The 11,650-nt window shown below is 38.6% G+C and overlaps 1 protein-coding gene across 1 annotated transcript; it reads left to right on the top strand.

Moving 5' to 3' along the window:
- Positions 1-4,378: 4,378 nt before the first annotated feature.
- zgc:171929 (uncharacterized protein LOC100124596 homolog) lies at positions 4,379-7,257 on the top strand. Its single transcript, XM_049592214.1, has 4 exons — positions 4,379-4,532; positions 4,692-4,921; positions 5,491-5,680; positions 6,838-7,257. The coding sequence occupies exons 1-4, from the start codon at positions 4,433-4,435 to the stop codon at positions 7,170-7,172; spliced, it is 855 nt and encodes a 284-aa protein (XP_049448171.1). The 5' UTR covers positions 4,379-4,432; the 3' UTR covers positions 7,173-7,257.
- The last annotated feature ends 4,393 nt before the right edge of the window (positions 7,258-11,650 follow it).

The following is an 11,650-nucleotide window of genomic DNA, read 5'->3' as shown; positions in this document are numbered from 1 at the left end:
ATACAAGAGATACCCTAACCTAAGGCTAACCTAACCTAAGCCCTAATCCTAACATGGTCCCAGTGGTCACGTCACCAGCAGTCCAAGAAAAATTAAGCTACATGTAAGAAGAGAGATTACCATATCAAAATCAAGACTGAGAATATTTCAACAACAGATGCCTCCTTAGTCTATTTTTAAAAACAAGTATAGATGGGGACATTTGCAAGTCTTTATCAAGATTGTTCCATACCTGTGGACCTTTACAAACAACACTGAGGCTGGTATATTTAAGTTTCCGTTATTTTCCCCTGATAAAATGCTTCTTCCTAGTCTGATATGAATGCGGAGGAAAGGAAATTGGAATCAGGTCACAAAGTCTTTCGTTCAGCTTATTAACAACACAAAACATAGTACAAGCATTATGAAAAGTATTAAGTTCAGTAATTTTCAGAAGGCCATAACGATGAAAGAGGGGGTCAGAAGGAGCATCAAATTTAGACCAAGACATGGCACGAATGATTTTCTGATTATTAATTTTCCTAGGTGGCTGGGAAATGTATTGCTCCAAATAATATTGCAATAATTAAGATGAGGCTCAAATAATGACTGATATAATGTTACGAGTGCTTCACCAGGTAAGAAATGCCTCAACTTAAAAAAATAATCCAACATATTTCGATAATTTCTTAGTTAAACCAATATATCAATATGGCCCCTGAAATTTACGAACTCGTCCATATGAACTCCCAGGAATCTAGTGGAATTCATGCTCTCAATAGGACTGTCATTTATTTTAATATCAATAAGTTCAAGGTTGCTCCGGTCTCTGTTTGATCGGAAAATTATAAAGTGTGTCTTGTTTATATTTAGAGATAATTTATTGCATTTTAACCATGTATCAACCTTGATCAGTTCATCAGTTCAGATTCTTTTGCAGATCATTTATGTTCTTGTGTGACAAAAATAAATTCGTATCATCTGCGAACAGAACTTTGTGTAGAATGTTAGAACAATGTATAAAATCATTTATATATAAAATAAAGAGGAGTGGTCCTAGGATAGATCCCTGGGGTACACCATATTCTACTGTTCTACATTCAGATTAGTGATTTGATATAGAGACATATTGTTTCTTCCCAAACGTAGCTACGGAACCAACTGAGTGCAGTACCTCTGACACCATAATATTGAAGCTTATTTAAAAGAATTTCAAACTCAATCGTGTCAAAAGCCTTTGACAAATCAAGGAAAACTCCAATGCCTAACTTGCCTTTATCAATACAATCATAAATTTTTTCCAAGAGATTCAGAATCACCATAGAGGTGGACCTCTCTTTCCTAAAGCCATACTGTTGTCGAGATAGGATTTTAAATTTTTCTAAAAAGTCACTTAGTCTACTATAGACAACTCTCTCCAGTACCTTGGAGAAGACAGGTAAAATAGATATAGATCTATAATTATTTAAGTCATTTTTATCCCCCGACTTAAACACTGGTACAATTCTTGCAATTTTTGTCATATCAGGCACAGCTCCACAGAGTAAGGAGAGATTGATAGAGTAGACCAGCGGCTCCAAAATTTTACTTATAATAGCTTTAAGAATTTTACTACAAATTTTACCTACACCAGCTGTGTACGAGCTCTTCATTTTTGTAACAATTTTCATCACTTCGTCTCAGTTGGCCAAAGGAAAAGAGAGTTTAAACAATTGCCTTTGAGATATTGTCTAAATGTGGCATTGTGTTCAGATTTGACAATAAACCATGCCAAATATTACACACTGGCCCTTGAATTAGTACATTGCAGTATTCGGGTCCTTACAATTATAGACAAAATCCCACGTTTTAGTTCACAGGTTTGCACATAGTTTTTGTAAAGATTTTTCATTTAAGACCTTAACTTTAGTTTTGGTGGGGGAATCATCAACTTTCTTAACAAGATCAGTGAATAAAACAATAGGATAATGATCTGTTAGATCTGAGAATATTATACCAGAATCTATATGAGCTTTGTGAGAATTTGTGAAGATATTGTCAATTATTGTCCTGCTAGACTCTGTAACTCTAGTGAATGTATTGATTGTAGGAAAAAATTAAAAGGATTGTAAAATATTAATAAAGTCATTTGTCATAGTATCATCCTTTACGAGGTCTATGTTAAAGTCCCCGAGAATGAAACATAAGAGTTTTTCTAAATTAATTTTGAAGATGTCAATATCAGAGTCTGGTGGCCTATAAATTACTCCAACTATAATGTTTTTACTACTTTTTACATCTATCTCTATGAAAAGAGAATCAGAGTGACCATTGGCAATAATAAATTCATCACAAATGCTAACTGAGAGATCAGAGGCTGCATACAAGCAGACTCCTCCTGATCTACCAGATCTATTTTTATTGTATAATTTATATCCATCAAGATTAAGGATGTCCATATAAGATCCTTCATTTAGCCAGGTTTCGCTGCAGCCAATGACATTAAAGCTCTGGTCTATACTTGTTAAGAGGGAAACTAGGTCATCATGATGCTTGTTTAGACTCCTAATGTTGAGGTGCAACAATGAAAAGTTATTATTATGGTTTAAGTGTTTCATCTGGTCTGGCAAAAATTGCCTACAATTTAGCTTCCCATCATTGTAGAGGCAAAGTTGTTCAAATTCATCATAATCTACAGTACAGTCTAAATCATTTGATCCCATACAATGTAAACTTGAGACAATAATTCAATGTTGGGTGACTGATGAAAAGAACTAAGACCAAAATACAAGACCTCATGTTACTTCCTATTACTCTACTAAAAACTAATCTAAGTTCCATTCCAGGTTATCAATCAAATCATCATACTTTTGTTGCAGCTCACATAGTTTATCAGCCGTGTCTTTTAGTTCATACTGTATGGTTTCCTTTACCGTCTCTGTGATAGACTCTGCGATGGCCTTTTTAACAGGTTTGATGAGGGAATCCATCAATATTTTGCTTAGGCCTGGGGTGCCAAATGTGCTAGGACCAGCACTGTCAGGTTAGCTAGGGAACAACACAACAGGATAAAAAGTACCATGATATATGAATAACATTATTGAATGACCTTTGGTGAAGCTCCTTTTAGCTTATTGAGTACTATCTGAATATACTGTGATTGCTTTAGGAGAAACAGATAATATTAGCTGTCTCAACTGCTGCTAAGAAAACCATTATTAAAAATTGGTTCAAACCCATGACTGTCATGAAGAGAATCTAGTTAACTTTTTTCATATGTTTTTACTTGAGAGGTCTTCTAGCAGAATTACTGAGGTTAGAGCTGACATTGTCAATAGCTGGTCTGAAGCTACTGAAATCATCCAGGAGCTTAACTCAATCCAACCTTTGGCCTTGCCTTGACCTTATTTCCTTTCTGAACAGGTACATGTACTTGCATGTGTACAGTTTAATGGTATGTGTATGTTAGCATTCATTCTTTTGTGTCTTTGTTGTGATGTGGTTGTTTGCTACAGTGGATTTGCTAATAATTACATTCTGTGTTGAGGTTGTTTTGATTATTGATTGTTGCATTGATATTAATTCCATTTTTTACTTACTGATGTGGGCTTTTTAATTATCCGACTTTATTCTTTGTCTTTATTTCGATTTTTTCCTTGTTTGTATTACATTTATTTATAGTTATCATTATTATTGTAATATTTATTGCATTTTTTGTTCCTCGTCATTTTGTCATTTCTGCTGACCAACTCCTGTTCCCTGTCCCCCCCAGTGCTTGGTGATCTACAACTTTGCATTATCTAAATAATTGATCACAAGAAGAGAAAGTACTATGATGTATGTGCGATCATGTAAAGAACACAGTCAACAGAAGCAGTTGCTTGAATGTGTGTCTGAATGGCCTTTGTGTGCATTTTTAGAAGCTCTGTAATCCCACCAAACAATTGAAACAGAAAGAGACTCAAAAAACAGAGAAAGGGCTGATTTACCTAGCAGTTAAGGCTGTGGCTCTTCTGTACTTGCTCCTGTTACTCAGACTGTGCCCTTTGTCTGGGGCCAGGGCTTGGTCCGAGGCAAAAATTTGCATGCCAAGGGCCACTTGAATGTGAAGCTCCCCGGATTCTCACTACCTGACATGCAAAACCAGTGGGGGACCAGTTAAAATGGCGCACGCGCACAGTCTACACAGGTGTACTCCAGTCAAAACACCGAACTTCATACCCCCCTGTCACTAGAGCTTCAAACCTTCACCACTCTTCCCAGATAGTGTTATGGAAATGAGTGCTGTGATTTTGCTGGGATACTGTACCTGCAGGTTGTCCATTGATGAGGGTTGGATGTAAGGATTAGACATAAGGTAGCAGGCTGGTTTGTAAAACTGAAAGCAGTAAGAGAGCAAGGATCAGAGGTCGGGGTGAGATACAATCAACAGAAGTCAAGGAAAAAGATAATTCAGATTGATAGAATTCAAAGGATGCCGAGGTCTTTCCTTGTAAAAAAGAAACGTGGGGCGTGTGGAGCGTGGCAATGGAAAGAGCCAGAACAGCTTGAATGGAAAGAAGATAATACAGCAGGTAAGAATTTGGAGTATCTTTTGATACATTTTCAGCTGTGAAGTGTAAGCAGTAACATCAAAGTTGATTTATCCCTGATGAGCAGTACCATTTTTACGTAATTTGACCCTTTTTATTTACTTATAAGGTACACAGTTGTTTCATTTTATCTCTTCTTAGTGAGTGACATTGCTGTGGAGCAGATATCCTGCAGTCGTGACATCCAACAGCCTACAGCTGTGCCTCAGTCAGGAGTGTTAGGATGTGGGACAGCAGCTGGAATGAGACTATCAGTACCTTTGGCAGGATCAGGAGGACCGGGAGCTGACGCCAGACCGAACTGGTCCACACTTATGTTACGTGGCTCCTTCTACCATCCCAATGCACTGGCACTGGTTAGCAGAGCGAAGGTAAGGTCAGACTTTTCTTGTGAAGTGTAGTGTCACTCCTGTATTACAACCAAGTATACTTGGCTTCCATACAATTTGCCACCTAACTTGTGGCACTTGTTGCTGTGTATGGGTAAGAATCATACATTAGGTAGCATTAGCTAGTGACTGCTGTGAGTAGGGCTGCTGACAGCCTGGAAAGAAACCTTACAGTAGGAAATGGCCTGGACTGGAATCCAATATTTAGTGGACTGGTGACTAGTTGAGTTAGATGAGCAGCAGTGTCAGCTTGACTGCTGTGTTTCCAGTCAGGTGAAATCAAAGGGGCTAACCATAGTAGTAAAGCCTAAGCTGATACAATATACATATATGGCTGTTTCAAGCAGCAGCGTATCTGCTCATCACTTGAGTGCATGTAGCATTTCAAGGCTGATTTAAGAAACATTAGGTAAGAGTTAGAGAATGGTGTATCATGTCAGAGGGCTGATGGCACAGCCTGGTACCTCCTGCAGGTTTTGACAACAAATTGTGCCTGATGCTGACCAGTGTTATCCACATTTTAATATTCAGTGGTTTTCTCTTTCTACCAGCCTCGTCCCCGGTCTTCCCCCAGTTCAGGTGACTTTGTGTGCTCAGTGTGCCACAAGATATTCCCTCTGCAGCGAATGTTGACTCGACACCTGAAGTGCCACAGCCTGGTCAAACGACATCCTTGTCGATACTGTGGCAAGGGATTCAACGACACCTTCGACCTCAAGAGGCATATGCGAACACACACAGGTTAGGACTTTGCTCACACATACACACGCACCGTATCTGCTTCCTTTGAAAATGCATTAAATCAAAGTACTAGAAATGCAATCTAAAAATATCAGTAAACCTCTGTGCTCAAAGTTCACCCCCAAACACAGCAAGAACAGTGACATCTGGTGGCTTATAACACTTATTGCATCCCGTCAAGACGGGCCAAAACACTCCAACACCTCTCTAATTATAATGGTTTAAGTCTCACATGTGCATTAAAACAAGCTTATTATTTTTTCAGAAGTCTGCATTAAATGTATATGTTACTGTGTAGTGTGTTACAGTAAAATAATTAATGCATTATCCATTATCCTTCAGTATCATTCACCATCCCTTCTATCCTGAATCATAAAATAGGGCTTGCAATGAAAGTACTCCAACCAAAAGTCCCCCAAAATGCTAGCGCAAACCCTAAAATCTGAAATATGCTGACACGTATACAATGTTTAATGCAATATAAGCCTGTAGAGCCCCTTTTGTTCTCACAGCCATAGTGTACATTTGCCCCCTGAAGGTCTTGCAGTGGCCTTTGTGTGAGATCAGTGGCTCTGTGCATGTTATGTGTTTCTTTAGTACACTTGAAGACAACCTTTTCTGGGAACATGACAGAAAATTCCAGATGGATTTACACTGCAGACACTGCCACTGACATAACATGTAACAATTTGGCCACAATTTAGCAAACTGACCGAACACACTCCAGTCATACAAGACCTAGGTTTGTTGATAAAAATGCATGTCATTTACAGAGGGCTGTTCAAGATATTCAGAGATGCTTTGCTTGAAAAGATTAAAAAAAACCTACAATCAGAGATGGATTCAAGAGCCGAGGTACAAAAGACAGGCCCCCAGAAACAAATCAGCTTTAAGACCATAAAATGTTATGATGATTTTTTTGATGATTCAAGATCATGTCATTTTAATATTTTTCATACATGTCTCTTTTTTGTCTTCAGATGTATATATGTATTGATTATTAGTGCTTTGCATGCTTTTAGATACCTCTCTGATAGGTGTAGCCTTAGTTGCAAGATTTGTCACACACCTAACAGTGCCAGTCTGAATGTATAATTACATCCCCACAAGCATGCACAGGAAAAATAAACCCTCTCTTTTGTCTCCCCCTGTTGCAGGTATCCGTCCCTACAAGTGTGAGCTATGTGAGAAAGCCTTCACTCAGCGTTGCTCTCTGGAGTCCCATATGAGGAAGATCCACGGTGTTCACCAACAGTATGCCTACCGCCAGAGACGCTCCAAGATCTTTGTGTGTGAGGATTGTGGTTACACCTCAAGCCGCCCTGATGAGTACTTCCTCCATGTGAGACAGTGCCACCCCGGCAGTCCTGCCCTCCGCAGATACTACCGCCGCCAGGCCCATGAGAACAGCAGCTTTGCCTCAGCAGACCGTAAACTCAACCCCTACTTACTGTACTCATCCCCTGCATACTACATGGAGGGGTCATTCTGATCCTGGACTACACTGTGTTGTAGCTATTTCATTAAAGATATTTTAAGAAAAAAATTGTTAGTTTAAGGATTTTTTAAATGTTAATTCAACCGTGTGACACTTAGAACATCTGTATTTGTATATTTTGGTGTCTATTCATCAGTTTCTGTTTTCAGCGACAGCTTTTAATGTAAAACACTACTTTTATACCCGTTTTAAGAGTTTCTTTTATTTTTTCTTCCACTATGTTCACACTTACAATAAAAATGAAGGATAAAAAAGTGTTCTTGTTTTTCACACACCACAAAATAATCTGGGGCTGTATTCACAAAGCTTCCTCGTGCTGAGAGTTGCTCCTAGTAACGAAATTCTAAGAAAATTCTTACAACTGTGACATTTTCTTAGAATTTCCCCTTAAAGTTCAGACTAGGTCCTTGTAAAGGTATAAGTTATTCTTTTCAGACCTTAATAGAGCTCCTAAGGTGGAAAAACTGTTAGGAGGACTTTTAAGCAGATGAGAAAATGGGGGTCGGAGAAATATTCTCCAAACCATGAATGACAGTGAGTAAATGAAATACTACAGATGAGATTGTGTAGAGATAATATGTGAGGTTGATGTCATTAGGGATACACACACATTTCCAACCTAACGGCAGAAATGAAATGATCACAATACTACAGTAAGATGAGGGAAGAGAAAACTTGAAAAATGCAACAGTGCAGCTGTGATGACTTGGGTCTGTCTAAACCTTCCATCAGCAGAGTGATCTCACTAAAAATAAGAACACTTTCACAGCAGTTTATTTCATATCCACTGGGTGTCCACACCTTTCAGGCTCACAAAACCAGTCATTTCTGTTAAAAGAATACATCATACCTAGCAACAGGGTCAACCACACCTCCTCAGCAAACCGACTGTACAGTGCGTCAGTAAAGATGCTCTGTGTGCAGCCCTTCATGAACAGATACTGTACAAAGAGAGGGAGAAAAAAATGATGGAATCAATAACAAACATATAGAAAGAATCAAGATAGACAGCAGTGACATAGTGTGTGTGTGTGTGTGTGTGTGTGTGTGTGTGTGTGTGTGTGTGTGTGTGTGTGTGCGTGTGTGTGTGTACCTGCTGTATTCCCAGACAGTAGTAGAAGATGCTGTCTGGGCTCTAGGTCTCACCCTTGGGCCGTCTCCTTCTCTGATGAAGCCAGACAGAGCAAAGCTCAGTTACACTGACAAACGTCTTCTTTTAATCATGCTAAAAGGTTGCTGACTTGGCAGATTTGGACCTGCAAGAACTGTTTCTTTAGTGAATTGTAGGTAGTAAAAATCAATCTGTATCAACACACAATTATAAAGTTCATGTATACTGATATAAAACAGTAGCTATAAGAGTAACAAGCAAACAAAGAAATGACCAGTTGTGTTTTGTCTTGAACAACGCTACTCCAGTGTAATTAATTCGAATTACATATAATTGGCATGCTGTATGACAGTGTATGTGCAAACTCCACTAAATATGGCCCATAAGACACTGATGACATTGCAAAAACCAAACCATATTAAAAACTTCCAAAATGTATCTGATATGGACACACTGTGCCCCCTGGAGGTGACTACACTACAGGACCTTTGACTCTTTTTTCCTGCTGCTGTCAAATCTTAGTCTGTTATATGATCCCAGTCACTGCTGTGGAAACATCAGTATTACTGCGTTTTATAAGTGAAAAATATTGAATGATGTGTGTTTGCTCATAAACACACAAACTTATAACAAAAGCTCCCATAAAAAGATAAAAAAAAAAAACCCCTCATATTAACTATAAAATACTCAGTTATCTTTTATGCAACTTAAAAAGTAAAGTACATTAACATTAACCAAGACAATGATCGGGCGTACTAGTGGGCTGATCTTTATGGTGAGGCCAAATTTCATCAAACCCACAGAAGCTTGTTGAATTCAAAGATGAAAAATGTCAATTAATTTCCTAAGACATGAAATTTGTCAAGGTAATTTTTGATTTAATGACAAACTTTATAAAAAAAATCACAACATGTCTCTTTTTTCTCGCTGATGTAACTAATGTTTCCCACACAGTCCTTTAATGGTGTCCAGTTGTTCACTCATTGTAACCTAAGAGGAACTCCCACAGACAGTCACAGTTACTGTATATTGTGTGCCTCTCATTTCACTGGACTCTGCATGGCAAATACAAATGCAGCTGAAGACTAAACCCCATCATGCAAATAACAATAGAGGTCACTCCAAGAACATTAGGAGGATCATGCGAACTGTACTGCAGTATAAACACACGTCAGCCCTGCCTGACGGCTACATTAACCAGTATATGTCCCACATTTCAACAGTGCTATTCACATTACTGTTGATGATGGCCTACTGAGGAAGAAAGAACAGGAAAGCTATCAGCATCTTTCATTTACGTTAAAATCAAACAGCTACACACTTAACTATTCTAATTATCTGGAATGTGAAGCTATGATATTCAGACCAGTAAATAACAGAGAAATTAAACAGTGTTGCTTCTTTAAAGTGATGCTAAAGGCTAATCTAAAAATGGTCAAAAGGTAGCTTCACTTTTCTTTGTGCAAGACAAAAAGATGGCCCCTCTTCTTTCAACCTCTTTGTCCACTGACTCGAGGTTTACCAGTGGACGTAGTGAGCTTTGTTGTCTTTAGACAGATGCCCAAAGAGAGAAGTACTGCATTTATTAAAAGGAGGCTGTCTTTTCAATAAATTCAGCTGATGGTTACATTGACAGTCACACTGTTAGCCTTGGCTAATGGTGTTTAAACTTTATTTAACATATTTGCACAATTCAGAATGAGCTTTGCTGAAGCATCTACAATGGCCTGGCAGCCACAAAAGTTTGTCTGTTTGTTTTGCTTCAGGTAAATGACCAGTCTGAATGTGAACACACAAGAGGCCATGCTTAACTGTTGAAGTGTTCATGGTCGGCCACACCCTTGTTGCCTCTTTCAGTTACAATGTCAAGCTCTGTGTGCTGATTCACTGCTGCTCTTTCTCTAGCTTTACCTATTATGTCTGTATTCTTTGGGATAAGATTAAACCCATGTCTGTAAATCTGATTTCCGAGATTACATCTATTTGTCAACAGCTGTATTTACTGTTAAAAATGCTGACCCTTAAATTTGAATCAAAACATATGGAAGTTTTCTGTTAAATCCATGTTGTGCTCGATCTAATGTCTGAATGATATATTCATATCATTTGAATCACTCAGATTTTCTTTGTGTTTTGGGGACAGTGATTTCCCAGTGAGTTTAGCCTCGCACCTTAAACATGCCCCTAAATCCAACGAAACTGAGCCGATAGAAAATTCAGGCTCACAAGTCAGGGAGTAGTGTTAGGCTATGAATGATATCATGAAACCATGTATACTAAATGCAAGAGACATGGAATGTGTGGAATAAAATGATGTAATACAAGATGTAGGTGCATTTACATGGACCTTAATATTACACTCATAATCAAAATCAGTAGCCTAATCAGGATGAAAATGAATTAGGTAATCACCTCAGTCAGAAGAGACTAGCATTTTTCAATAAGGTTTGGAGGAGTGGTGTAAACCTTTAATGATCCATTCAACAGGACCACCTAATAACCATGTTAATGTTTCTCATTCTTTTTGCACATGTTTACCCCACACAGGGGAAACATTAGAATAGGACAGAATGGAATTGAGTCTTTATTGTCCACCAGGGGTTTACAAGAGACAACACAGTAAAAAGCAGACAGAAAGTCAGTAAAACAAACATACAAGGTCATAAAACACCTAACGGATCAAATCAGCTCATTGTCTGTCTTTCTCTATAACGCCTCCTGGAGCTCACAAGCTTGAACTGGCTAAAGAGAGGATGGGAGCCATCAGCTACTATACTCTTTGCCTTCTTCCTCATCCTCTGTGTTAAGAGTTGGGTCAGGAGCTTTTGAGGCTTGCCAACTGTTTTACTTGCCATTGTCACAAAAGAGAGTTTAGTCTTGGATGCATAGTTAAGATGACCATACCAGGCAGGGAGGTGAAAAGTTAAAACATTCTCAACCATAGTTAGGGACACTAATTCTAAAATCTGCTGACAATCACCGAGGCCACTGAGTTCCCTAAAAAGATAGAGTCGCTGTGAGCATCTCTTGAAAATATACTCAGTATTTCTACAGAAGCTCACATGGGAGTCCATAACTGCACCAAGGTATTTAAAGTTAGGTTACGCTGCATCCACCCACCACTTGTACAAGACAAACCCATCATTGTGACGCCCACAATATGACACTGTGGTGGATAAATATGAGGTCAAATAATTCATTACCCTTACCCCACCCTTTACCACCTCTCTTTTACCTGAATACTTGATAGCTAGCTAATCACTAACTTAGCTTTTTTCTTTGGGGCTTCTGCTTCTGGGCCAAGGGGTGAAGGGAGCTGATCGTGGATGTCTTTGGATGTGTAGGTATGATGGGCGAGTCA

This window comes from Epinephelus fuscoguttatus, linkage group LG12 (assembly GCF_011397635.1).
Source record: "Epinephelus fuscoguttatus linkage group LG12, E.fuscoguttatus.final_Chr_v1".
Classification (NCBI taxonomy): Eukaryota; Metazoa; Chordata; class Actinopteri; order Perciformes; family Serranidae; genus Epinephelus; species Epinephelus fuscoguttatus.
This window is presented reverse-complemented; position numbering and strand designations above follow the sequence as displayed.

Excerpts from the sequence above, each read along its gene's own strand:
- zgc:171929 (XM_049592214.1), top strand. The coding sequence starts at position 4,433 with ATGCCGAGGTCTTTCCTTGTAAAAAAGAAACGTGGGGCGTGTGGAGCG. Across the intron at positions 4,533-4,691 it reads GAAAGAAGATAATACAGCAG|TGAGTGACATTGCTGTGGAG; the intron begins GTAAGAATTTGG and ends ATCTCTTCTTAG. Across the intron at positions 4,922-5,490 it reads CACTGGTTAGCAGAGCGAAG|CCTCGTCCCCGGTCTTCCCC; the intron begins GTAAGGTCAGAC and ends TCTTTCTACCAG.